This window comes from Carlito syrichta, unplaced genomic scaffold (genome assembly GCF_000164805.1).
Source record: "Carlito syrichta isolate Samal-C Ts95f unplaced genomic scaffold, Tarsius_syrichta-2.0.1 Scaffold306534, whole genome shotgun sequence".
Lineage (NCBI taxonomy): Eukaryota > Metazoa > Chordata > Mammalia > Primates > Tarsiidae > Carlito > Carlito syrichta.
Window position 1 is genome coordinate 464,474 of NW_007250630.1, and position 27,484 is coordinate 491,957.

Here is a 27,484-nt window from a genome sequence, read left to right on the forward strand (position 1 = left end):
AACACATGAAGAAATGCTCAACCTCACTAATCATCAGGGAGATGCAAATCAAAACCACACTGAGATACCACCTAACTCCAGTCAGAATGGCAATTATCAACAACTCAAAAAATAACAGCTGCTGGAGAGGGTGTGGTGAAAAGGGAACACTTCTACACTGCTGGTGGGAGTGTAAACTAGTGCAACCTCTGTGGAAAGCAGTGTGGCGATTCCTAAAAGCTCTAAAAATTGACCTTCCATATGACCCTGCAATCCCCCTACTGGGAATATACCCTGAAGAACACAAATCACTCTATAAAAAAGATACCTGCACACGTATGTTTATCGCAGCATTGTTCACAATAGCAAGAACCTGGAAACAACCATGCTGCCCATCAAAAGAGGACTGGATTAAAAAAATGTGGTACATATACACGATGGAATACTACGCAGCCATAAAAAAGAACAAAATCATGAATTTTGCAGCAACCTGGATGGAACTAGAGTCTATAATACTGAGTGATCTCTCCTAAAAACAAAAATCCGAATATCACATGTTCTCACTCATATAATGAACCTTGAACATCCAATGCAATACTATGAGAAAATGACGGATGGTACTGGGAAACTATGGGGGGGAGGGGGATGGGATTAACAGTAGCAAATATCTGTCGGGGGATGGGAAAACACTTCTTATCTACAGGGTGCCTGAATGAAACGTCATTGTACACCTACCCTTAACTGTACCCCACAAAACCATAATAAAAACTACTGATTAATGAAAAAAAAAAAAAAAAAAAGAAAAAAAAAAAATATGGTCAGATTATAAGTAATACTCATTACCTTTGTTCAACTACAAGGGGAAGGACTTTAAATGTTACACAATTGACTATTAAACTATATTTCCCCTTACATATTATTTTCTCAGAATTCTTTAAAATAAAAATTGGGTTATATCTCTGCACAGGTATATACTCCCCAAAAACCAGGTGGAAAGGGAAAACATAAAGATAGAATAGATTTTGGCAGGAGGAAAATGCTAGCAAGAGGTTGAAATAAACATATTCTTTGGCCTCAATTTATTGATTTATTCATGAAAACATATACCAGTCATCAAGTTACAATAATTTCTAAAAATTATTTATAAAGTCGGTCAGTCTTAAGTGTCACTGAATAGAAGAGACTGAAGATTTCCCTGAAAAATAATCTTTATCCCAGCATAATCTGAAAGAGCTAATTGGGGGAAAAGCCAAACAACTGGGTAGCTTAGTGGAAACCACAAAAGACCTTTCATGGCAGGAAGTGCCTCAAAAATATCAATGACCAATTGTTCCAGACATTGTTCTGTATGTGATTAAATCTCTGGTCGTTATACCTTCACAAAGCCAATCCGAAAGGAGGGCAGAGAAGGACTCATGGGAAGCAGCCTGAAAACTTGGAGCAGCAGAAGTGACACTTGCTGTGATAAGAAATAACATCTCATGTGGCGGCAAGAGCACAAGGCTCCAACGTCAGTGAACTAGTGAGCTCAGATAGGTTCTCAGCAAGGAGTTGGAAATGTCAGTGCTCCCGGTTTCTCCTCATGGAAGGAAGGACAAGGTTCTTTTTCTACGCAAGCAGCAGGGTTCCTGATGGTAGAACCAAGGAAAACCCCAAGATACTTATTTTACTATGTTTGCTTTTGTGTGTGTGGTTTACTTATTATTTTATATTCGCCTGCATCTGACCATGAATCAAGTTACTGAAGATCATGACTACTGAGTAACATTTTTAGTGAAACATACTAAGCATCTCCAAGTAAAAAATGAGGGTAAAGGGGAGACAGAGGCAGAAAATAAGTCTTCTCTTATTCATTGTGGGAACCGAGTACTTTTATTCTATAATTTTTCTCTGTATTCTGAATAATAGTGTATATAAATGTTTCCAGATAATTACAATTAATGACATCCATTGGGAGCAAACGGCATAGTATATAGCATAAATCGAAATGCTTTGTGTATATTCGTTTATTTAAAACTCACAACAAACCAGAGGTAGAGTTCCTCCTGCTCTCGTGAGGAAACCAAAGAAAAGAGAGTTGGGTGATTTGCTCAGATAACATCCCCAGGAAATGGCAGAGCTGGGATTAGAACCAGTAAGTATGCAACTTAAGTCTATCTTTTCAACTCATTTACAGGCAGTACAGCTTCGTTTGGTTTCTATAAAATCAAGCTCTTTCGATTTTTACATATGTCATCACTAAGTATGCAGAGAGAAACAAAGATGAGAAACAGTTTTTTGAGCATTGTAAGAAAGAAAATCATGTGATTTTTTTTTTCTAAAATAAAGCCCAGCATGGCCTTCTGGCCCGAGCTCTTTATTCTTGGAGGAACAGTGTTTGGTTAGTTAACGGGAGTCACCAGATTGAACAGAAAAGACCCTTTTCATCCATAGGCAGCTCCTAACCTACCAAGCACAATTTTACCCAGACTCAAAAATCTTAACCACAACTTTGCCTGCTTACATAACCTAAACTGCATGTTTCCACTTATATATAAACCCCCCAAAAATGGTGTTGAAAAAATTTCTATTCAGAATTCTGTAGCTATGATAGGACACCAAATCTTTATGCAGACTTTGCAGATCTGGTATATAATGTAGGCAGTTACATCTACAACCAAACATAATTGTGATATAGTGGCGTTAGCAGCTGCACCCCAGGAGCCCTCATCTGTTAGGACTACATTATCTAAGCCATACAGAACTCAACTGGGCTTAATAGATTTAAATCAATATGTTGAATTAACACCAGAAAAAAAAAATGCTGCAGAGACATAGATAGGTAGGCATGGAAGAATCTGCACTTATGAAAGAAAATTACACCTATTAAGTCAAGTTTTCACTACTGAGTAAGGTGGGTGTGTATGCGTGTTTATGGAGGTATATGTGTGTACATAATGATGTCTATATAAATACATATCTATAAAAAGAAACATTAATTAAAGATTAAAATAACAATAACATCTTCAATGGAGAAAAAGTACCTCTTATAGGAATTAAATTTAGGTTTTTGAGAATATTCTTTACATGGGAGAATTAAGGTTCAACTCATTCTGCTAGAATAGCAGCATCTGAAAATCAAGTCTGATTCTTACATTCTTAATCACAGCTTGCATTTTTTTACTGTTTTGTTTTAGGGAAACATTTGGAAGAAGCTAAGAGTCTTTATCTTTCAGTAATTTAAAAGGGCAAAGTATGTTATGTCTAGTATTGCTTAAGGATCTTAGCATTTTTACATTTTATTATAAAGGTGTGGTGTACAAGTCAGGGTTTGGTATATTAGTAGTCTACATGCAGGTGAAGTTTGGGCCTCCGACTGGTCCTCACTTTGCCTGGTTTAGGATCAGGTACCCTTAGTGATGTTACATGTCCCTCTCCCTTCCCTGGCAGTGTCCCGCTACTGCCCTGCCATCCCTCTCTTGTAGAATTGTGATGAATGTTTAGGAACCAATTATAAGGGTGAACATGTGGTCTTCAGTTTTTTGCTTCTGTGATAGATTGCTGGTATCATGGACTCTAAATTCATCCAAGTGGCTGTAAGGTTGATAATTTTGTCCTTCCTTTTGGCTGCATAATATTCTATTATACATATGTACCACATTTTCTTCATCCAGGTCCACTTTCAATGGGCAGCAGGGTTGGTTCCATGTTTTTGTTATGGTGAACAGTGCTGCAGTAAACAAGGTTGTGCGAGTATCTTTTTTGTAGAATGATTTGAGTTCCTTCGGGTATATTCTGAGGAGGGGGGTTGCTGGGTCATATGGAAGGTCAATTTCCAGTTCTAATTAAGGATTCACCAGCAAAGTGAAGAGCTGCTTATTGCTGTCAACATCAACTTCACAGAATAACTTTAGGCTCAATTGCTGAGGTGAAGCAAATAGATTAGCTCTCAATAAACATCACTACCTACAAATGATTGAGTCTTGATGATCCTTTATCCAAATTTTAATTAGGGTGCTTACACAACACATTTTGTTTTAATATGGATGCATTTATGGAGTATAAAGAGTGATATTGGTTCAAACATTTGTTTTAAAAAGAATAAAGGTTTCATTTGCTAGCTGAGAGCTCAAGATATCTTTTTGGTGAAGAACAATATTGCTCACTTATAGAAAGTAGATAGTCAGAATACAATGGCATGGAATCACAAGTCTTGTCTGTTTTAGCAAGCTAAGACTTTAGTATGGTATTCCTGTTCAAATGAAAGAATGTTACCTCATTTGATTATGTATTCTACAGTGCTTTGAAAATGTTAAAATCCTTTTATTTTTATTATTTATTTATTTATTTATTTATTTTTGGGTCAGAGTATCACTCCGTCACCCAGGCTGGAGTGCAGTGGCACGCTCCCAGTCACCACATCCTCGACATGCTGGGCTCCGGCGATCCTTCCACCTCAGTCTTACAAGTAGCCAGAACTACAGGCGCATGCTATCATGCCCAGCTAGTTTTTGATTTATTGCAGAGACAAGGTCTCGCCAGGTTGTCCGGGCAGGTCTTGAACCCGCGGGCTCAGACAATCCACTCTCCTCGGCCTCCCAAAGTGTTGGCATTACAGGCTGAGCCACCGAGCCCAGCCACTAAAATCCTTTTAAAAAGAGTTAACATGCTTTCACTTGAACAGGAATACCATACTAAAGTCTTAGCTTGCTAAAACAGACAGGACTTCTGATTCCATGCCATTGCATTCCTACTGTCTACTCTTTATAAGTGAGCAGTACTGTTCTTCACCAAAAGGATATCATAAACACTCAGCTAGCAAATGAAACCTTCATTCTTTTTAGAGCAAATGTTTGAACCAATAACACCCTTTATAGACTCCATAAATGCTTCCGTATTAAAACAAAATACGTTGCCTAAGCACTCTAATTAAAATTTGGGAAAAGGATCATCAAAACTCAATTATTCATAGGTAGTGATGCTTATTGAGAGCCAATCTATATGCTTCACCTCAGCAATTGAGCCTAAAGTTATTCTGTGAAGTTGATGTTGACAGCAATAAGCACTCTTCTACTTTGCTGGTGAATCCTTAACCTGAAGAGTATGATTTGCCTCATTTTTGGCATCTTCAGAAAACTATCTAGAAGGCTGGGGGAAGATAGGGTAGGGCTGGATAGAAATGACAGCATTCAGCCGGGCATGGTAGTGCATGCCTGTAATTCCGGCTACTTGGAAGGCTGAGGCGGAAGGATCGCCGGAGCCCAGCAGGTCGAGGCTGCGGTGGCGGGAGCAGCCACTGCACTCCAGTCTGGGCGACAGAGTGAGACTCCAACGCAAAAAAAGAAAAGAAAGAAAGAAAGAAAGAAATGACAGCATTTGCAGCACACAGTGGCAGGCTTTTAGTATCAGGAAAGGGCTTTTAAAATGAAGTATTTTATTAATGTCTCCTCTGAAATAGTTGATATTGAAGATATCAACTTTAGGGTTTACCCTTAAGTCACTACTTTATAGGAGCTGGGAAGTGTTTATCTTGTTTTAGGTCATCAGAGCATGGCTTTATCACAGTCTTATCTTGGGAAATTTCATTGTTTTGTGTAATAATCCCCCAACCACCCTTCCCCTGGCTTTTCATCAGGAAAGGAACAGGGGTCATATTTTATTCATCTCTACATCAGAGATAGAATGGCATTTTACATGTAATAGACACTTGGTGTTTGAAATCTTTTCATTTAAAAAATATAATTTTTCCATAACTACATTTTTGGGGGATCCTAATGACATAATTTGTTGAAATCCTTTTGTAAATCTTAGCTAGTAATAAATAAAACTTAGTGTTTTTTTCTGGAAAATTATCTTTCGCTCTTAGGGTCCTCAAAAGTCACCCTCCAAGAATCCAAATTCCACCCCAAAATCCCAAACACCACAGCATCACATTGGAGGGCAAGATGTTTCATGATGTGGCCACTCCTTCCTTCCAAGTGGCTTTCGCAAAGGCACACACACCCTCACCAGTCCATTGACGTCCTGAGGACATGCTCATCACTGGATTCACTGATGCTCTTTCCCTCATTTTCTGGTTTTGGCAGTTGCAGCTCCTATTCATCTCTTAAAGCCCAGTGTACATACTCCTTTATTCAGTAAATGCCAGTGCCTTTGAAATTTGGGAAAAGGATAATCAAATCTCAATTATTTTTAGGTATTAATGCTTATTTAGAGCATTACTCTAAATAGAGTTCATTTAGATCATCAAATGTGACTAAATTGCCAATCACAAGGTACCAGAAATACAGAGCGAAACAAAAACAGATACTATCCCTGCTTTCATGGAACTTACAAACAGTGAAAGAGATAGACATTAAACATTGCATCACACTAATGTGTAATTAAAAGGGCTCTGAAGGGAAGGAGTTGAGCCACTGAGAGTGTATAACAAAGGAATCAGACCTAGAACCGGGCATCAAAAAGGCTACCCTGAGAAAACTAAACTTTGGAAGAGATGGGAAGTGAGAGCCAAAGTAAAATAGGCCAAAGAACGGGGCACTGAGATAGAGCATTCCAGACAAAGGAAACTATGTCTAGGGTAGTAGAGAGAAATAACACTGAGACTTCAAGAAACTGAAAGAAGGTCAACGTAGGTGAAGAACAGAGAAAGCAGAAGCTAGAAAGACAGTCCAGCAGAGGACCATGCCTTCACAGTAAAGATTCTAGACTATAGCATAAGAGCAAGGAGAAACAACTGAAACATTTTCCATTGAGCCACCCCTGCTACTCAGGTAGCCAGCAAGCTTTCTTTCTTCATTTACACAAAATTACAGTTAGTTTTCTCATGGCACCATTGTATTCAGTGTTATTCTCTGGTTATTGGTGCACACATCCTCTTACATATCTTGCTTTATTTAGCACCTGCACAGCGTGTTGCCTACAACTGTTCAATATATGTTGTCTTATTAGATTAATGATCCATATGTTAGTGGTCAAAGAGCTTTTTACCTTGAGCCATTCAACAACTAGCAAACCTCTGTTTATTTCCTTTTATTACCTTAATACTCAAGCTTATTAATTCTGAACTCTTAACTATTGCCAGAAATAAAATTAGTGTTATTTTGACCTTTTGAACTTGACCATAACACAAAATATAGCCCTCTAATATTTGAATTTTTGCATATCTCTTTTTAGTTAATTATCTTTTTTTTATAATCACAGGATCCTTACCTTCACCCTTTTCAGGATAATTTATCTACCATTCATGAGATGCTGTCCCTACACATCTATTACTCAGTGTTATATTAAGCTTTCCATCATATTACTGAAGATCTCTTATTAAAAGTGATTATGAAAAAAACTGGTTGCCATCCTAAGTGTTTCCTACCTTCTTTCAAAGTCACTCGTTATGCTCATTGAGTCACTTGAATCATACTCTTCTTTAAAAGTGCTTTTAGAATGTTTTACAGTAACTTCATTGTCTATCAACACTACTGGTCCTAAATAGATGCTGGTCAAATGTTTATTGAGAAGAGGAGGGGAAGGAAAGAGAGGAGGGGGAATGGGTTTACCACCTCTTCCATGCCCATTTTAATCTGTTTCTGCCTCTAAATTGAATAACTCTTGCCATGCTTTAATTTTTTATACATTTTTTCTAATCCATTTGACTTCAGCTTTCTTTTTCACATCTTAAGATTTTTAACCATGAAGCTGTGAGTAAGTAGAGAATGTAGCCAGCTGAAGAAATGAGAGGGGTTGGTCAAGCACAATAACATGGACATGGCCCAATGCAGGATAGCCAGCGACAAATGCTCAAGTCTGAGGAAATAGTTACTTGAATCTCTGATGGGTCAGCTCCTATGGAAACAAATGGCTTGACAGTTATATTCTGAACGCCTGTCTAACAAGCGCACTGATGGTATTGCTAAGAATGCTACCTGCTCTTCATGACATACCTGTGCAGCTTGAATATGCTCCCATTAATTGCAGTAACCTGAAAATTTCTCTGTCTCTTGAACCTTTAGTACATTACTAATACATTTCCTCTGAAAGAGTTTGTCTTGCACCAGAGCAACATAACATATTCCACAAAAATGCATAACGAATGCTAGAATGGAACACTAGAAATCATGTAGCTTAGCAATTCACAAAATGTGCCAATGAAGGGAAGGGTCAGAGGGAGCTGAGTTGGGTTTCTCAGCATCAACTAGAGATGCTCTACCTCATCGATTTTATTTGTTTATGTTTCTGAGTAAGATGTCTTTGTAGGAAGTCTCCTCGGCTTTAATAATAAAATGTAAAATCATTGACCAGCTATTCTTTTCCTTCTGTAAGAAATTTCTTTTCTATAAAACATATTTCAGGGGTTATTTAAAATAAAGAAAACGATCTGAGTCTATATCCACAGTAAAAATATGGACAGGTGGTTTTTTGGTTTTTATTTTTTCATTAGAGAAAGGAATATGCAAGAATTAAAATCTAACCATTGGGGCAATAAGGAAGACCCAACAACTGAAGGGAGTTTAGGTATCCAGGCAAAAGGTCCTAGAAAACGACAAGGACAGAGCCCAAGTCTAGGGCTTTCCTGAGTTAAGAGTCTATTATCCTTCCTAATTCAATGGGGGACCAATATCTGGATATCCTGGGGCTGCAAAGCAAAACATAAAGTTTGCAGAGGGAGCCATACTTTATCGCTTTATGTAACGGGTAGCCGGTGTTTTACTGTTAACTGCAGAGCTTTTTCAAACGGGTACTTTTGAAATACCCCAGAATGTAAGTTCATAAAAAGAGAACATATGTATAATAAGTATACTGAATGAAGAAATAAGAGTATTCAATGCCCTCTCGTATTATACCACATGAGAGAAGTAGTATAATATATTGACACTGTTTCTGGAATGCATCCTTCTGGATTTATCAAAGACATCAGACTGGAGAAATGCGGCGGTAGGGGGAGGATGGGGGGGTGCAGGCATTCTCCATTTATGCGACCCTGCTCCAAATCTCATGAGTAGTAAGATCAAGGAATAGCTTTGACTACCTGACCATTAGTCATCAGCAAGGGCTGCCTCTGGTGGAAGTCAGGTACAGAGTTACGGGAGATGATAGTAACATGACTCTGTAATACATTCTGAGTGTTATTACAAAATGACAATATTGTTTTTAGCCCATTTCCCTTAATCAGATTGACAGAATTACAGGTTGACATTATTGTGAAATTTTATGATGTATCATGTTAACTGTGCCTGTTTGATTAGCCTTGATTGACAGCTTGTACCTGAACAGAAAGTGAAATACCTCAAAAATATAAAACCAGTGGATCATGCATGACTTTCACAATAAACAAAACCTCTAGCTAATTTAATCTTTAACTAACTAGGAATTTCATCCTAACCTCATGCTATTAAAATTTCATTTCTTTCATTCTCATCTTGAGGCTGAAGCTAGGGAGAAACAAATCCAGGCCACAGTTATAAAATCAGTGTTCACTTTCTGAGACTTAAAACGTATAAAAACAGACTGATCACTTAATGTGGCCCTGCCCTGCATTACCATCAGCTGAAACAGATTCACCTCAGACCTGGCATTCCTACATGAAGGCTAGGCTGAGATACGAGGCCTTTAAAAACGCTATAGAAAGCCAGGCACAGACACCTATCTGTGTTATCACCATACCTCCATAATGCTTCCCTCTTACAGTATCCTCATCTGTTATCTAAATGGAAGTTGATATACTTTTAAACCCTGGAACTGGAAGCTAGACTGTCTAGCAGATTAAGCATAAGGGTTGTACATTTCCCTCTGGCTCTGTAGGGCGAATTGGCCCTACAATTCAAAGTGGAATGAGATTGGTAGTTTCCACTTACTTTACAAACTAAAGCCATTCATATAGCAAAGTCCAGACAAACTAAAAGGTGCAATTAGACACCACTTGTAGATTCCACTTGCCAACTGATTTGTAAACACAGTCACAAAAAGTGGGGCTAGATGCAAACAGTTCCCTCCAATCAAGAATTTGCTGTACTGAGTTCTTGGTATCTCTTTAGAAATCTGTAACCATTATGCCCCCAGTTTAAAATTACTGCATCACAAAGGGATTACTCAGGTGGTGCTGAGTTCCATTCTTTGGTGCATGAAGTGAAAATATCAGGTTCCCACAAAATAAGTCACTGAGCTCTGCGGCAAACCAGATTCTGAGGGCAAAGCATCCTATTATGGAAGAAAGCAGCTCACTTTTAAAAAAACCTCAACATGCAATTTTTAAACATTCTTTTTCTTTTTAGTGCAGATAGTAAAGCAAGAAGTTTACTGTTATTACTATTGCTTCCTAGACTAATGACCAGTTGATCATGCAATTAACAGGAAGGATATGCAACTGCTGAGATGCATTGGGCCACATTTTGTCAACACACGACTTAGTTAACATTAAGCACGTGTCCATTTACTCATACATATATTTGGATTTAATAAATTCTCTATTAATCCCATAAAATGTACACTAGCACAGAAGAAAGATAGGCTTAACACCTTTTTCTTGAAGATTTCATATGCTGCATGCTGGTCTCTTCCTAGTTTTGCTGACTTCCTGGGGGTAGTAACCCCTGATTTGGATGTCCCCTCTCCGCTACTATTCCAGAACCAAACAATTAAAATATAATCCTTATATCTCCAGGATTTAGTTTCTAGAGTTTTTGTTTACATTGATAACCTGAACTGAACATTACATAGACCCTCGGGCTCATAGTGGACAGTCTTGGTAGGTCTCATGAATTCAGGCAATTTCAAAAGCAATGATAGATATATTTAAGGTTTTTTAACAAAACATCTTTACATGTAGTGAGTCTATCCTTTTCCTGATGGGATTGACCATGAAACATATAGCCCTAGCCCACATCCCTAAAAGGATTTCAACAGTACAAAAGGCAACATGCTTTGGGAAACTGAATCCTGCAATGGGTATATTTGATAGACAGGAGTCTGTTGGTAGTGACACCATTTTGATGGGAGACGCCATCAGGCTAAAAAGGACCATAACCAGTGTCTGGCGGTAGCATATAGAGACAGAGGACAGGCAAGGGGCGGTTATTATAGTTATCATGTTGGGTTTCATGAGGGGCAAGGTGTCATCAACAAGGTTTGGCAGGGCTGAAGCAGCTACTAAATTCTACATATCTGTGATATATATCCCACATGCATGCATGCACACATATTAAACAGAAGCAACCACATGGTCAAAATTAGAAGCTCTGGAGGCAGAATGCCTGGTCTGTATTGAATCCTGGTTCCAAAACTTGCTAGGCACATGCTTTCAACAAATAACTTCACTCCTTTAACACCTCATTTTCTGATCTGCAAAATGGGGAGTGATAAAGACACACACTTTACAGATTATAAGGATTAAGTACAATAATCCATGTGAAGCACTTACCACAGAACCTGAAACATCTTCAACATACAAGTGTGTTAGGTACCACTATTTCTATCCTTAAGTGACTGAGAAACACATAACTATGTTTTATGAATGGTATCCTAATTTCATAAAATTATTCTTTTATTTCATCTGTTCACACAACATTCACTAGCTACCTTCGAATGTACCAGGCACTGTGTTAGCGTTGGCATCTCATGACTGGAGAGTGCTCCAGGTTGGTTCATTCTAGACACAGGTTGCATAAGAACTTTAAATGTGTACAGTAGGGTTTTTTTTTTAAGGTGTTTTAGGGTTTTTTGTGTGCTTACTTTACATCGATGTGCAGGCAGAAAAATGACCATGTTATAAACAAACAGCTTGATACATTTTACAAAATGAATATAAAGGTAATCAATAATAAGCCCCCCAAATTATTTCTCCTGTACCCTCCTTGACCTAGTGCAGCCTCTGTCTTGACTTGTAACATCATAGTTCAGTTCTGCTTTGTTTTATACTTATATAAATGTATAGTACTATATTACTCTTTAGTATCTGGCTTCTTTCACTCAGCACCATGTTTACGATTTACCACATCCTTGCATATATTGCATAGAATGAATTTTGTAGCATTGCTATATTAATACTTTCCATATACCCATCTCTGAACAATTTCATCCATTCTGGGAAACATGCTTGGGCATTCCAAAGTTCATAACCTAGATGAGATGAGGGCAAATGGCTTTGTGTGTATAGACTCTCAAATGCAAAAGTCTTGGAAAAGACAGATGCTACAGGAAAGGCTGGCCTTAATGAACAAACATTGAGGGAGCACAGAGGATTATGAAAAATGTTCAAGGGCCAAAGCAGATGAGAAGGCAATGGAGAGCACTGATAAAAAGCTCAGACTCAGGAGTGATCATTAGGATTCAGGACTCTCACACCAGGCAGACCTGGTTTTCCCAAATCTACTACCTACACCAAGCTATACAAGATATCTAACCTCTCTAAATCAGTTTCCTCCTCTAGGCTAAAATCCACTTCAGAGAAAGTTTGCAATGAATAAGTTGGAAATGATTGCAAAGTCACTTGCACATAATAAGTAATCAATAAATGCTAGATATTGTTACTAAGAGATATGGTTGGTCTACTCAGGAAACTTTGATTTCCTTTGAGAGAAGAAAAAAACTGCATACACAAAATTACTTGAAAACATAATAAAGCAGTACAATGACAAGTACAAAATAATAGAACAAAATATGCCAATTTGGTAGAGTGTACATGCAGTGAATTCCAGGAACACTATATTCTAGTCTATGTTTTGCCATTAACTAGTTCTTTAACCATGCACTTGTCTTTATTTTCTCTCAGCTTCCATTTTTCTTATCTAGAAAAGAAATGTTTGGCTCCAAATTCTAAACACTTCTTCAGACTATAACAGGAAGCCAGATTAAGGAGTCATTTCTTGAAACATGGTATGGGGGCCTTACTAGACTTGTACCAAACAGTGGGAGAGACATTCAGGTGGAGGGAATGGGGTGAGCAAACATGGAGAGAAAGAGATAAATTAACTTGGAAGAAAGAGGGTAGGTAAACAAGAGGGGAGCAGGGTAGAGAAAAGCACACATGTATAGTCAGCCATGTCTGTCCATCTGTGTGTGTCCTGTTGGTTACTCTCTCTCCCCGTCTCTCTTTCTGCACAGCTACTCACACCCCCACCTTCCCAGGACTTGCATGCCTCACCTCCTCTCACTGTGGGATTTGTAATCACAGAAAAGTCTGCAGACTAATCCGTGGGAATTCCAGAGCCCTTTGCAGCTGCTCTAAATTGCTCCATTAAAAAATTCTTAGTGCAATCTACATTGTAAAACTTCATGTTTAACAACAAAGTGAGCTTGCAGCAAGCTGCCCATACAATGAAAAGCAAAGAAAACTTCACAGCATTTCCAAGAGAGAGAGTTATTCCCAAACCATTTTCACATAGCTTTTTCCTGCACAAATAACTCCAAAATGGTGAAGTTCATTTCTTTTTTACCTATATTACTAAATCACCTATTTTTATCATTGCAAATTGTATTTCCAGACTTTTGCTGTCTAAAGATAAATGTCCTATCTGCATATTAGATTTTTTTTTCCCCCTAGCATTGCTAACCATGTGTCTCTGCTCAGGAAGTAGCCCAACTTCCACTTAGAAAATAATTTTAAGAAAAGTATGGCTGCTATTTCACCAAGGAGAAATATCATAGCTTCACTGTACCAAAGGGATATTCCTTTGTTTCTTTTTCTATCTTCTTCACAGTGGGAAAAGTGGTGATTTCAGAAACTTCACTGTCAGAGTAAGTCAAACCTCTGACTACAGTGGAGAAGGTTATAAGAAAGTAGTGCACTTAGAAACCACCTAATAAAAAAAACTAAGAACAAGACCAAATTCTGATGATAAGGCACCAAGAAAAGCCTTCACATTCATGCTATAATCACTCACAACAGCCTGAAACAACACTAGAGAGGAGATGGAGCCTGAAAGAACACTAGAGAAGAATCATTCATGCTGATTTTTTTGGCCCACAAGGAGACAGCCACCTGTATTGAATGAACACAAAATTGAGAAATGAAGATTTTTAAAAATATAAAGCAGTTGGGGCACCAATACAGTCCACTGCCATTATCCGTTTGCTTCTCTGTCTCAGACTTTTTAAAAACAACTATGATTATTTTCTCTGTATCCAAAAAACCTAGCAGATAGTTGGTAGAATGAATGAAGAAATGGCTAAAAGCACTGTCCACACAAAGCTATCAAACTTTCCAGAAAGGGATAAATTAAGCTAAAGAAATGCTGTCAAGTATGAGATATAATTATAAGTAATTCTACCAAGGAAACACATCATTAAAAATATTGATCTACCAGCCTGGCCAACTTAGCGAGTCCTTGTTTCTACAATAAATCAAAAAATTTGTTGGGTGTGGTGGCACGTACCTATAGTTCTAGCTACTTGGAAGGCTGAGGCGGAATGATCACCTGAGACCAGCAGGTGGAGGCTGCGGTGGCTGTGAGCATGCCACTGCACTACAGTCTGGGCGACAAAGTGAGAATTCAACTCAAAACAAAACCAAACAAAACTGATCTACACAGGCTCTGTGGAAGCAGTGGAAAGAGCGTTGGTGTACCCATTTAACTGATTACCTGAACTTTGGAACTCAACTCACTGCTTGCATTTTGGCCATATGCTGGTCACTAAAAGTACCACGAGGAAGAAAAGAAGCATGGTCCCTAGCTTCAAGTGTTTCACCAGCCTGGGGAGGAAAGTCAAACTAATAAAGACACTCCATAAAACAGTGTAATGGGTTTATGACAGGGTTACGGATAGGATAGGATGGGATGGGATGGGAATGGGATGGGGTTCAGGGCACCACTGGAGCTCCTGGCAGAGGGCACCTGATTCTGTCTCAATTAGTGGAGGAAGATGAGAAGACTTGAAGGAGTGGCATATCTAAAGATTTAAATTTCACTCTGAATCCTACAAAGGCAAAGTAGATTTAGGATTTTAGGCAGAGGGGGACAAGGGAGTGGAAGGGGGAACAATCCAGGCAGGAAGCATTACGAGACAAACATCTGAAGACAGAAAAAGAGAAGGGGGGCTTTGCAAGGAGAGGGTGCCATGAGGTTGTGGGAGAGACGAGGATACAGAAAGAGCCAGAATCTTTCTCTTATCTCAAATATATATATAAATATTTTTTTGTTTGTTTGTTTGTTTTGTTTTGTTTTTTTTGAGTTGGAGTCTCACTCTGTCGCTCAGACTGGAGTGCAGTGGCCGCTCCCGGCCACTGCAACCTCGACCTGCTGGGCTCCGGCGATCCTTCCTCCTCAGCCTTCCAAGTAGCCGGAATTACAGGCATGTGCTACCATGCCCGGTTGATTTTTTTGATTTATTGTAGAGATGAAGTCTTGCTGCCCAGGCGGGTCTCGAACCTGCGGGCTCAGGCAATCCACTCACCTCAGCCTCCCAAAGGCGCGGGATTACAGGCTGAGCCACCGAACCCGGCTAAATATATATATTTTAATTGTAGTAAGAACACCTAATATGAGATCTACCCTCTTAACTAATTTTGAAGTGTACAATATATGTCTGAGATGACTAAAAGTTAACAGCATCCCTGTGCTTCACTGTTGCTGATTTTTGGCCCCATCTGCCATTCCAGAGATGGGTCATTGTGTTTACAGGGCCAAGATAGATCGGAATGGGAATATTTTACCTAGTAACTAGAGGGTATGGCATATACTCTCTAGAACATCTTAAATGCACAATACATTATTCCTTAATTCCTAGACCAAATAAAGGTCCCTAACGTTTCCATTGAACTAGTCATTAGAAAGATCATTTTCCCTCCATGTGTAAGGTGATGGGGACTCATGGAAGAAGCCAACCATTTGACTGTGAAAGCTCTGTCTCCCATTCATTTGTTTTCATTCCTCATGCCATTTGAGTTCAACTTCTGATAATCAGATACTTCAGTTGCTCTGACTGCCAAATGGATATTTTATTTAAAGTATGTTCTCATTTTCCATATGACTATGCTAGGAATGGAAACATGAGTGCTCCGTAAACCCCTTAATTAATCTTGGAGAAGAAATGTGCATGAGAGCCACTTAGGAAGTCATATATTTTCCATCTCCTTGGACGTTTGCAAAGTGCACACTAGCACAGTGGTTACATCATAGGTTCTACAAGCGGATCTGACCAGGGTTAGCGACAAGCCTGTGGGCATGTCCCATTCCGATCCATCTTGGCCCTGTAAACACAATGAGCCCTCTCTGGAATGGCAGATAGGGCCAAAAATCATCGCCGTAAGTGCAGCCTTCCTCGTCTGTAAAATGAGAGAGCTCAGAACTACTACAGACAGCTGTTGAGATGATTAAATGATATATAGACTCAAAAAGTATAGACCAGTGACAGGTACACGGAAAGTACACACAAATGATACATGCTATTCAAGGTGAATTTGTTTTTCTCTTAAGAAATATTGCCTTTCTCTGGAGAAAACAAAATCATTTTTGAGGTAATATGAGTAGTCTTCTGCCAATAATTTGACCACTGTCTTATAATAAACGTTGTGTATAATATGGAGGATCAGTAGCTTCAAATCAAGAGTCTATACATAGAAGCTATCTGTTTATATTAGTTTCCTATTTCTCTTAGTCCACATTTGTAGTTTTCTATTCATACGAGCACACACTATCCATATCTGCATGATATATTTCTGGGATTGCCTCTACATACACAGTTTAGAAATGTTGGAGCTCACATAAATTATACAGAGTTAAGAACTTTTAAAAAACAGAGCTCTGTTTCTATAAAGGAACAATGGTTCTTAAGTCATTTAAAATATGACTCAAAAACACAGCTAAACCTGAGGTTATGTGAGGTATCCAGGGGACAGCATAAGTGCCTATTCCCTTTTACAGTATTTTTAAATTCTAATATCTTTTGACTAAATAAGGACTACTTGTACAAGAATCCTGAAAAAGATTTGAAGAAGTTTACACAGGTGCAAACCACAGTATGACACAATTGAACAACAGATACTAAATATGAAGAAGAATAAAAAGGATGGAGAACTAAGAGGAGGGGAAAAGAGGTGTTAAATAGCAAAGTATATGTCAAGAAGTCCTCTGAACCTAACAGAAGGAGGCCACAACTCTGATCGCCACATATGCAGGATCTATAACTTACAGATATACTGGTTACTCAAAGAAGCATAACCTTCCCTTTACAGAACCGTAGAGAAACCCTTCTCATGGGTCCTAAGAGAAAGGAAATCTGATGTATGATACCCACAACAACTTTCTTATAGTAAACACAATGATTAGTGTTTTTTTCTTCTATTTTGTTTGATGCTCCCAAATAGTCAGATGACAGAACACAACTCAACCCAAGAAATTCTTTTATGAGCCAAAAGGATACAGTCTAGTATAAGGCTTTCCATTAGCTTATAAAGAGTCATCTCTAGAAGAATAGATAATAATCACAAATATGCCTTTCAGAAGACAAGAAAATATGATCAGATGATTCCTATACCTCTTTGAGAATTCTTGAAATGTCATTTGTGTGTTGGTTTGTATGTGTGCTTTACCTTCTAGAATCATAAACTGATGGTGGTTAAGACCACTTCAGTGAGTTTGAGTGACCTCAATAACATTAAAGAAAGAAGGATAACCCAAGCACTCTAAGACTGGTAAGAATGACTGTACTTAGCCGGGCTCGGTGGCTCAGCCTGTAATCCCGCGCCTTTGGGAGGCTGAGGTGAGTGAATTGCCTGAGCCCGCAGGTCCGAGACCCACCTGGGCAGCGAGACCTCATCTCTACAATAAATCAAAAAATCAGCCGGACGTGGTAGCGCATGCCTGTAATTCCAGCTACTTGGAAGGCTGAGGCGGAAGGATCGCCGGAGCCCAGCAGGTCGAGGCTGCGGTGGCCGGGAGCGGCCACTGCACTCCAGACTGGGCGACAGAGTGAGACTCCAACTCAAAAAAAAAAAAAAAAAAGAATGCCTGTACCATAGAAATTCTACTTTTATTTATACACAGAAAAATATAATGCTAAACAAAATAATGCTAACTGGAGGTAGCAATGACAATTCACTATAGTGAAATGAACAGCAGAATACCAATCTTGGGCCCTAGATGACCTTACTCTGTGACCATGGGCGTGTCATTTAACCTCTCTGGCCCTGTATTTAATCACATGTTAAAGTGTGGATGTTGGGCCAGTCGTAACATTCAGCGATTAGGGAACAAGCCTTTGTTCGACACACAGAATCAGTAATATGCATCCATGCCTCTTCTCTGTACAATGAGCCCCTACTCATAATAGACTGTGGGACAAAGTCATATGTAGACAGCTGATGAGGAATTTACAAGGTTCTTAAACCCCTCCTCCCTTTTCTAGGGGAATCTCAAGAGTGGAATGAGCAATAATGAAAGTCAAAGGAACAGGGTTAGACTTCTGTAGGCTTTGAATCAAAGCATCCCACTTTAAAATGGATTTTAAAATATTGAGGAAGGGATCCTCATCACAAGACAGTACAAATCAAAGCTGTCTGCATATGTGATGGTGTTATCCATTCAGATGGGCTGCAATAATAGTCATGAATCTCAGTTCCCATCCCCCAGCTGCAGCACCACCAGCCTATCCCCTATTCAGTCCCGCTCCAGGCTAGCAGTCGAGCAGACTAGTTAAAAGACAATTAGTCCAATTTCACATTCTCTAGCAGCCGAAAAATTTCATGTTATTTCAGTCACAGTGGATGGATGCCAAGTTCACTGGAAGCAGCCCTGCTGATTTATCCAGTCCATTTTAATACCTTAGAAATACTGTTAAAACATGGCTGTCCTAATTACGCAGGGATCAACGCACAGTGTCCCTCTCACCCAGGATTCTCCCAGAAGGGCTGCAATCAGCTGCATTCCCCTTAATTTCACCATGCAATTCCAACTAATTTCATCCTAGTACAGGGCTGTCAGACAACTCCCATGCCTCTGCGGTTTTAATCGATTAGCTCAATGTCTCTATAATGCATCACCAGCTGCCAGGCACAGAACTGGACGCTTTGCAAGCATTTCAGCTAAAAGACAGTTTAATTACTACACCAGCATCTCAAAGGCACAGGCACAAAGCCTTGGAATCAAATTATTAAAATATTTGGTGTCAACAAGCCACTTTATAACTGCGCAAACAATGACAATCCAAGAGATGAAAATAAGGAGAAAGTCAGTTTTTAAATTGTGAGTAAGCTCTAATATATTCAAGTAGATAGACTGGCATCCACATTACTGTTTTTCTAAGGCCATTGTGTTTTTTGACCATTCTTTTGTGGCATATAAGGACATTTGGAACATTTGACAGGCTTGGAACATTATGCTACAATGGAAAGGACCGAGGTACTCAGAATCAGCAAGAAAGAGTGAATGAGTCACAAGACTGATTACCCGGTGCTCACAAACCATGGATTAAAACAATTAAATTTGACCTCTTATTCACTCATTTCTTAACTGTCAAAGCTCACACAAGTAAAATTAAAGTATGTGTGGTCAAAGCATACTACTAGATAAATAAATTTAATATTCAAGCCAGAGAACTTTTAAAAGATATTTAAGTTAATCTGTTTATTAGGACATGGTTTTTGTACATTCTGGGTAACAAAGAAACCAGAAAAAGTATGATAAAGAGAAAAAATGATCTTAGGCATGACTTAACTGTTTAAAAAGAATGGTGTCAGCCAGGCTCGGTGGTTCAGCCTGTAATCCCGTGCCTTTGGGAGGCTGAGGTGAGTGGATGGCCTGAGCCCGCGGGTTCGAGACCCGCCTGGGCAGCGAGACCTCATCTCTACGATAAATCAAAAAATCAGCCGGGCATGGTAGCACATGCCTGTAATTCCGGCTACTTGGAAGGCTGAGGAGGAAAGGATCGCCGGAGCCCAGCAGGTCGAGGCTGCGGGGGCCAGGAGCGGCCACTGCACTCCAGTCTGGGCGACCGAGTGAGATTCCAACTCAAAAAAAAAAAAAAGAATGGTGTCAAAATAAGCAATAAAAAGAAAAAAATTTAAATTATCTAGTTCTGAAGTATCTGTCACAAAAGACTTAAAGATGAGGATCAGTTAGGTTTTCTAAGCCAGCAGAAATTCAAGAAATCTAGCATCTCCAGGGCCAAGAGAGGGTGCCTTGTCTTTGCCCTCGTTGCTATTCTTCCTTCCAAAGGTCCTACATAGTCAGAAACAGAAAAAAAAAATCACTGACTACAAAATAATTGGTTCTCAAAAATCCCTCCGACAAGAAATGTATCCAGTTTAATTATCAGAAGGAGAATAGAGCATCAAATGAACTCATCATAGAGTCAGAGGCACAAATCCCGTTAGACAAAAGTCAATACCTTGTTTTAAAAAGAATTTGGAATATATGTAAGGAGTAATGGTATTACATTAAGTTTTGGTCTTTTATACTTTCACTTCTTGTAAATTCCTTTTGATTATAATTGCTGAGAGACACACTAATGAATAGCAATGATGGGCAGGGCAACTTCTGGCATAATTCAATGAAATCAAGTGCTACCCACAACCCACATGTAGAGAAGGGAACTAGCTATGCTTCTAAGAGTTATCCTTCTTGTAGTTTAATTTAAAGTATTAGAATATCTATTTTATATTTTCTCAAAAGTTGCCTGTTTTTCCCCTTTTTTCCTTTTTCCTTTTTTCCATGACATGATATTGACCCAGTAGCAACACCTTTTGCAATTCCTCAATGCTTTCAAAAATTTCCCTTCTACATTATATTATATGATGCACATGTCACTGAGATCAGTAAAGTAGGCTTTACTATTTCTATTTCATAAATAAGGAAGCAGAGACTCAGAGAATTTCAATGACTTTTCAGAATCTCATAGTTAGTGGTAAAACCATGGCCCAAACCCAGGTCTTCTGATATTCATCATGTGCTTTTTCCATAAGATTGCATGACTATTAAAAATCTCAAGACCATAAAAAAATGTGGTACATATACACGATGGAATATTATGTAGCCTTAAAGAAGAAAAAAGTATGGACTTTGCAGCAACTTGAATGGATTTAGAGTCTATCAGACTCAGTGATCTACCACAGAATCAAAGAACTGAGTATCACATGTTTTCACTCAGAAGTGGACCCTGAAACATTTGCAATAATACAATAAGAAAGGGATTGGCAGTAGTGGGATAGTACTGTGGGGTAGGAGGGGCATAACATCAGTAAGGGTACCTAATCTCAAACTTGGAAGTGGGGACCAAAGGGAGGCCCAAACTTTACCTGTAGGATGACCACTTGTATACTTAAATCTGAATTGTATCCCACACCTTTAAAATAAAAAATATTTAACAATAAATAAATAAATAACAAATAACGCCCCCCCAAAAATCTCAAAGCCAACCATGATAAATGACCTTTCATTCATATTAGAACACTTATGCTTCAATCTTCAATATTCCATTATAACCAATTTTGTGATCGTTTAATACATGGAATTTTCTGAACATTACTTTTTTCCAAAGTTTCTTAGATGTTGGGTGACCATACAATTTAGCAACCAAAGGGAAACACTTTTGAGAATGAAAGGGGTTTGTTAATTATTACACTGGAACAAATAAGTGAGAATAGACACTGATCCCTAGACACATCGTTCTGGTGTAAGAAAGCTACTCACAGATAAGCCTTCACTCAGGGAAGCCATCCTGTGTGCAGAGACACTCAGTAAGCACTCAAGAGCTGCAAGGCAATGGGCTCACCCATTCAGCACACACACTTACCTACACAGCACTGGGCTGCAGGGATTCTGGGATTCATTTTTAATTCATCATCAACAAAGCCTGTCAGTTGGCCTTACTCACTTGCAGTCTATCTTTGGGTCTCATAGGTACTTCAATGTGGGCGCTTTGCTCTAATTTATTAGGTTTTAAACTGTTGTTGCTGTCCAAAAAGAGTTAAATATTATTGGCTATTTCGTGTGGTTCACCCCAATACTTGAGCATCTCAAATATTTTTCCCCCAGCATAGAACACTTTGTATTCTGACATTTTATAATGCAAGATTCCAACTATTTTTCTGAACTCTTTTTTCCACCCAGTGTTTTCTTGTGGATCTTGTCAGAATCATGCTAAAAAGCTTTCTACCCCTTTGTTTTTCAAACTTCAATGTGAAAAGGTGTTATGAATCACCTGAGGATCTTGTGAATTGCAGAATCTGATCCAGTAGGTCTGAGATGGGGCCTGACATGCTGCATTTCTAACAAGCTCCCTGGTGACACCATTGAGGTTGACTCATGGACCACACATTGAGTAACAAGGTTCTACACAGTATTGTTCAGACAGAGAAAAGTCATCCTGCCACTTCATTGGTTATTAGCTGATGACTCTAGGCAAATTAGCTCCTTTGAACCTCAGTTTTTATATACATAAAGGGACACCAATCTCATAGGATTCTTTTTAGGATTAGATGAGATGAAGAGTTCAAAATGATTAGCATGGCCATTATTTTTGTTTTTAATAAACACAAAGCAAAGAAGATATCTGCCCTAGGAACTTTAGTTTATCCAGAGATTCCTAAGTGTGGCCCTGAGACCACCAGCATTAAACATTCCAGGAACTTGTTAGAAATGCAAATTCTCAGACCAAAATCAGACCTACTGAATCAGCAACCTTGAGCATGGGGTTCATAAATCTGTGTTTACTGAGCTCTCCAGGTGATTCTGACTCATAGTGGAGTTTGAGAACCACTGGTTCTTTAACTTAAAAATGAGCTTTTTAACTTGGAAATATTTACAGCATAGTTATTTCATGGGTTTGACCTCATTTATCTGTGATGTTTGTGATTCTTTTCATGTCTATTATTATGCTGTTCTTCAAGAGGAAATCTTCATGTCCTTCCTGCTCATGAAAATTATATACACACTCGCATTAAAATTTTACATCGAGCTTCTTAACATTTTTTAAGATAAAAGCATTTACTTCAAAACGTGAGATGATATATTTGAGCTGAATATTACTGAACTTAGGCTGCTTTAATTTAAAATCTGTTTACTCTCCTTTTTTTGTCAGTTACGCTTTAGAGATATGCTCAATCTTTAAGTACTGTAATTACAAAGTGAGTACCATTTATTCACACCAGATTGTAAAATTAAGGTGATCTAGAAGAATTGTTAGAGTGGGAGTTTTCATCTCTCAATACGATTTTCATATAGTTGCTGTACCTTTCATAGTCTTCTTTTTTTTTTTTAATATTCTTCTTGAGATACTTTTTTTTTTTTCACTTGGCTTCCAGGAGTCCATCATGTTGACTTTCCAACCAAGTCATAGGCTGGGTCTTCTCAAGAATTGGAGGGCACTAGAGATCCTTTCCTAAGACTCTTCCTTCTCTATCTACACTAATTCTTAGGTGACCTCACCCAGTCTTCTGGCTGTAAATGCCAGACATACAACTATACAGTGGTAACTCTTGAATGTACAGCTCCAGCCCTAATCTCCTATCTAACCTCAGACTCTCATCCCACTATATTGACATGAAATCTCCCTAAAGTTAATTGGCACAAAATTAACTCTAGATCCCCCTCTCTCCAAACTTATGTTCCCCAGGGAAACCTCCTACTTAAAAAAAAAAAATTACTATCATTCACCCAACATGTTAGGCAAAAGCTTTGGAGACGGCCTTGACCCGTTTCTTCCTCCCGAATCCACATTTAATCCATTAACAGATTATGCTGGGTTTAGCCTTTAAAATATTTTAACAGATTATTCTGGGTTTAGCCTTTAAAACCCTGATTCTGATTACTTCTCATCTCCTCCACCACACCTTAGCACAGACTACCATTCTCTCTCACCTGGTTTGCCACAATAGTCTTCTGAACTAGTATGTCTGCTTCTACCTTGGCCCTCCCTAGTGACTACAGTGACCATTTTAATCACTTGGGTCATGTCTATAACCATCCTAAATCTGCCAATGTCCCCCCTTCCCTCTTAGAAAATTCAAAACCTGCACACATATGTTTATCACAGCATTTTTCACAGTAGCAAGAACATGAAACCAACTGTGCTGCCCATCAGAAGAGGATTGGATTAAAAAGTGGCACATATACACAATGGAATATTATGCAACCACAAAGAAGAACAAAATCATGAACTTCACAGCAACCTGGATGGACTTAGAGTCTATAATACTGAGTGATCTTTCACAGAAACAAAGAACTGAGTATCCCATGTTTTCACTCATAAGTGGACCTTGCACAATTATAGTAATACTATAAGAAAAGTATTGGCAGTAGCGGGAAACTGCCGGGAGTGGGGCAGGATTGGCAGTAGTGGGAGTCTGTCTGGGGAAGGGGCACATCTCATCAACAAGGGAAACTGCATAATGAACATTTGTATACCTAACCCTGAATTGTACCCCACATCTTTAAAATAAAAAAATTAAAAGTTAAAAAAAAAAAAGAAAGAAAATCCAAAGCCTCTGTCTGGTTCTGGCTACCACTCTGACCTCATCTCCTACACCCCTTCCTTTCTTGTTCTGCTCTACCAACACCAATCTCCTTGCCTTCCCTAGATTCCATCAAGTCCACTCTCACAAGGGCTCTGTATACTGCTCCTTCTGAAGTCTCTTCCTGGGAATCAGTATGACTTGCTCCATCACTTCATTGAGGCTTCATCTTAAATGTTGCCTCTCAGAGAGATGCCAAATATTCTGCCTGCTATCTAAAATGTCATCTTCTATAACACTTTATTCCTTTACTTTGTCCCTTACTTTTTTTCACACTTATCATTAATATCACGTATTTGTTTACTTTCTACACTTGCAGAAAGAAAGTTCTATGAAAGAAGGATTTGGGTATATTTATTTGCCTGTTTCAAGTACCTGGCATACGGTAGACTCTAAATAAGCACTTGATCATTGTGAAAAATAAATAATTGAAGCTCAGATAAAGTGATCTGCATTGGATAGTCAGCTAATTAGTGCCAGAGTTGGAACAAAAAAGACTTCCTGCTTTCTAAAATCCTTGCATTGTCCATTTGACCACACTGCCTCCTGACTTGAGTACATCTACTGGGAATCAAGCAACTGTATAAAATAGCAATCAAGTCTTTATTTTAATGGCTGGCATTTTTGTGTTTCTGAATTTTCTCTGTGAGAGTAAAACACTTGGAACACTATCTAAAATATCATCCCCTATTACTCTCTGTCACCTTACACTGCTTGATTTCTCTTTGTTGCATTTATCATGGCATTCAATGTGTATTTGTCAATTTTCCCCTCTCTTACAAAGTAAGCTCTGGTGGAAGTATGGCTTTGTTACGTTCACCTCTATATTTCAAATACTTGGCACACAGTGGGCGCTCTAAATGCTTGATGAATGAACAAATGAAGACATTATATATCTACTAATTGTTCTCTCAAAAAGTCTGGATTCTACTTTAGGTGAAACAAGCAAAACTTTGTGAGAAAAGTATTTATGTTTATAGACACTTGTCATAGTGTCATTTATCTTATGACATAAGGAAATAATAATCATAATTGATGTTTATAAAATTTATAAAGTACCTTCTATATGCCAATTACGTTATGTTCATTATTTCTGATCCTCACAATAATTCTGTGAAATCATTATGATTGTTATATTCATTTTACACATGAAGGAATGAAATAAAGCTCAGGGGAAAAAACACTTAGCTTTCACAGTTAGGAAGAGATGAACTTGAGATTTATCCTAGAGTCAGTATTTTTTTGGCTTCAAAAATCCATGAGTTTTCCAATAAACTATGTTTCTTCCTTAAAATTGAAGTGGAATTGTTGAAATATTATTGTTCATAGTGAGGAGATCAGGGGGCTAGAAGAAATGGTTGGTTTTACATTTCCTTCTGGTATGACAGAAGGTCAACAAATTCAGATAAAATCTATGAGCAAGAATACATAAACCTTGTAGATAGCCATGGTGAATGACAAAAAAGTACTCCCTTCTAATTATTGTGATAACTGCATTAATTTCACTCTCACTACTTCTATATTCCCCTGTTGAGCTTGTGTAACACTTTCTGCCAAGTCACAGATATGGATATACTATCCATAGCGCCTTATCAACTTCCTCAGGGCAATTAATCCTACTTTCAATGGAGAAATGATAAACATAAACTCATCTAAGATCTAGTGTTGATGAAATCATCAATACACAATGCCTGAGTACTTCCTGCCATTGTGGACACAGCCTTAGATTAGAAAGCATGAAACTACAAGAATCAATATATAGTAATCCACTAGGGCAAAAATGTAGGCATTTTTGGAGTTTGTATATGAAACTAAGTACTCAAAAGAAGAGAATAACTTTATTGTGTTCTTTGACATTGAAAAGTTACAGAGTACTTAATTCTTATACTTAAAGATTCACATATAGCTTTGTGGCTTTGATTTCATAAAACTTAGATTTGTAAAATTATGTTTTAAAAGGATTTGGCCTTTACTGAAACAGACAGATCAAATAGTCAAATTATACTAATTTATTATGACTACCTACTTAAATTCTGCCATCAAAGTCAAACAGAAAAAGCAAAGAAGAAAAGAAGGAAAACAACCGGGAATGTTGTCGATCGAGTAAGAATACTGTGAGTAGACAGATCCTTTAAACATGAATTCTATCCTGGATGCATCTATTATGGATTTGACTTCACAAGGAAGCAAAATTACTTAATTCATTATCAACCTACCCTGATTTAGATCTATGCATGTGAAAATCTCTGTTACTAATTTTAATTGCACTATTCCCTCTCTACAGGATACTGTTAAATTGGTTTGGTGAAATAGTAGTGAATCACATCAAAGTGGTGGGCTACATTTTATAATATATCTAAATAACTATCCCATTTTCCCAGCATGTTGCCATGCATTTTAAGTATTAATATTATGACTCTGGTTTAGAAGAATGTAGCCTTTTTCTTTAAAATAAATTTTCTTGCTCTTTTAGCAGTGTTAAAATTGGTCAGGATTTTAAGTGGCTAACGAGTAATAAAAGAGCAATATCTGCTGCAGGGAACCACAAAAAACATGCTGGCGGGCACATAAAATATGTTCATGCAAGTCACTTGCAGATACATCATTCTGATACAGTAATGGTTTTTCCAAACTAAGTGGGCCCTTTTGTAGCTACACTTTATTATCTGGGTTCTTATTTTCACTCTTACCCCTGGATCTTGAGAGAGAAGCATTTTTTCTCACATGCACGTTTGTAAATTCAGAGCAGCAAAAAGGGTCAAGGGAAAAAGAAGCAAACTCATGATTCAGATCTGAGAACTCACATCGGCGCTGTCACTGTTTGTGTCTATGACTTAAATTTTGTGCACTCTTTCAGTTTCTCCAGCAAATGAAATGAAAAGAAGCCTCAAACTTGTCTTATGCAAAAATTCAGCCCTTAAAAAAAAAAAGTTGCTAGACTCTTGGTGTGTATTTCACAGAGGGGACGCATTTTGATCAAATGAAGATGCTTAGGTGCTAGAAAGAGGAATCCTAAATTCCAGAGCCTGCCCAAACTCTAAACCCAGCCCCTGACCAACTGAGTGAACATTCTCTCCACTTATAGGTATT

At 38.3% G+C, this 27,484-nt stretch overlaps 1 protein-coding gene across 1 annotated transcript in view; it reads right to left on the reverse strand.

Annotated features, from left to right (window-relative positions):
* NPAS3 (neuronal PAS domain protein 3) overlaps window positions 1–27,484 on the reverse strand; it is a gene marked incomplete at its 3' end in the record, with an annotated part of 691,615 nt that overhangs the window by 444,206 nt on the left and 219,925 nt on the right. The window contains exon 5 of the mRNA XM_021715010.1: window positions 15,177–15,208. Within this exon, the coding sequence (XP_021570685.1) occupies window positions 15,177–15,208 (32 nt within the window). The remainder of the gene's footprint in view (window positions 1–15,176; window positions 15,209–27,484) is intronic.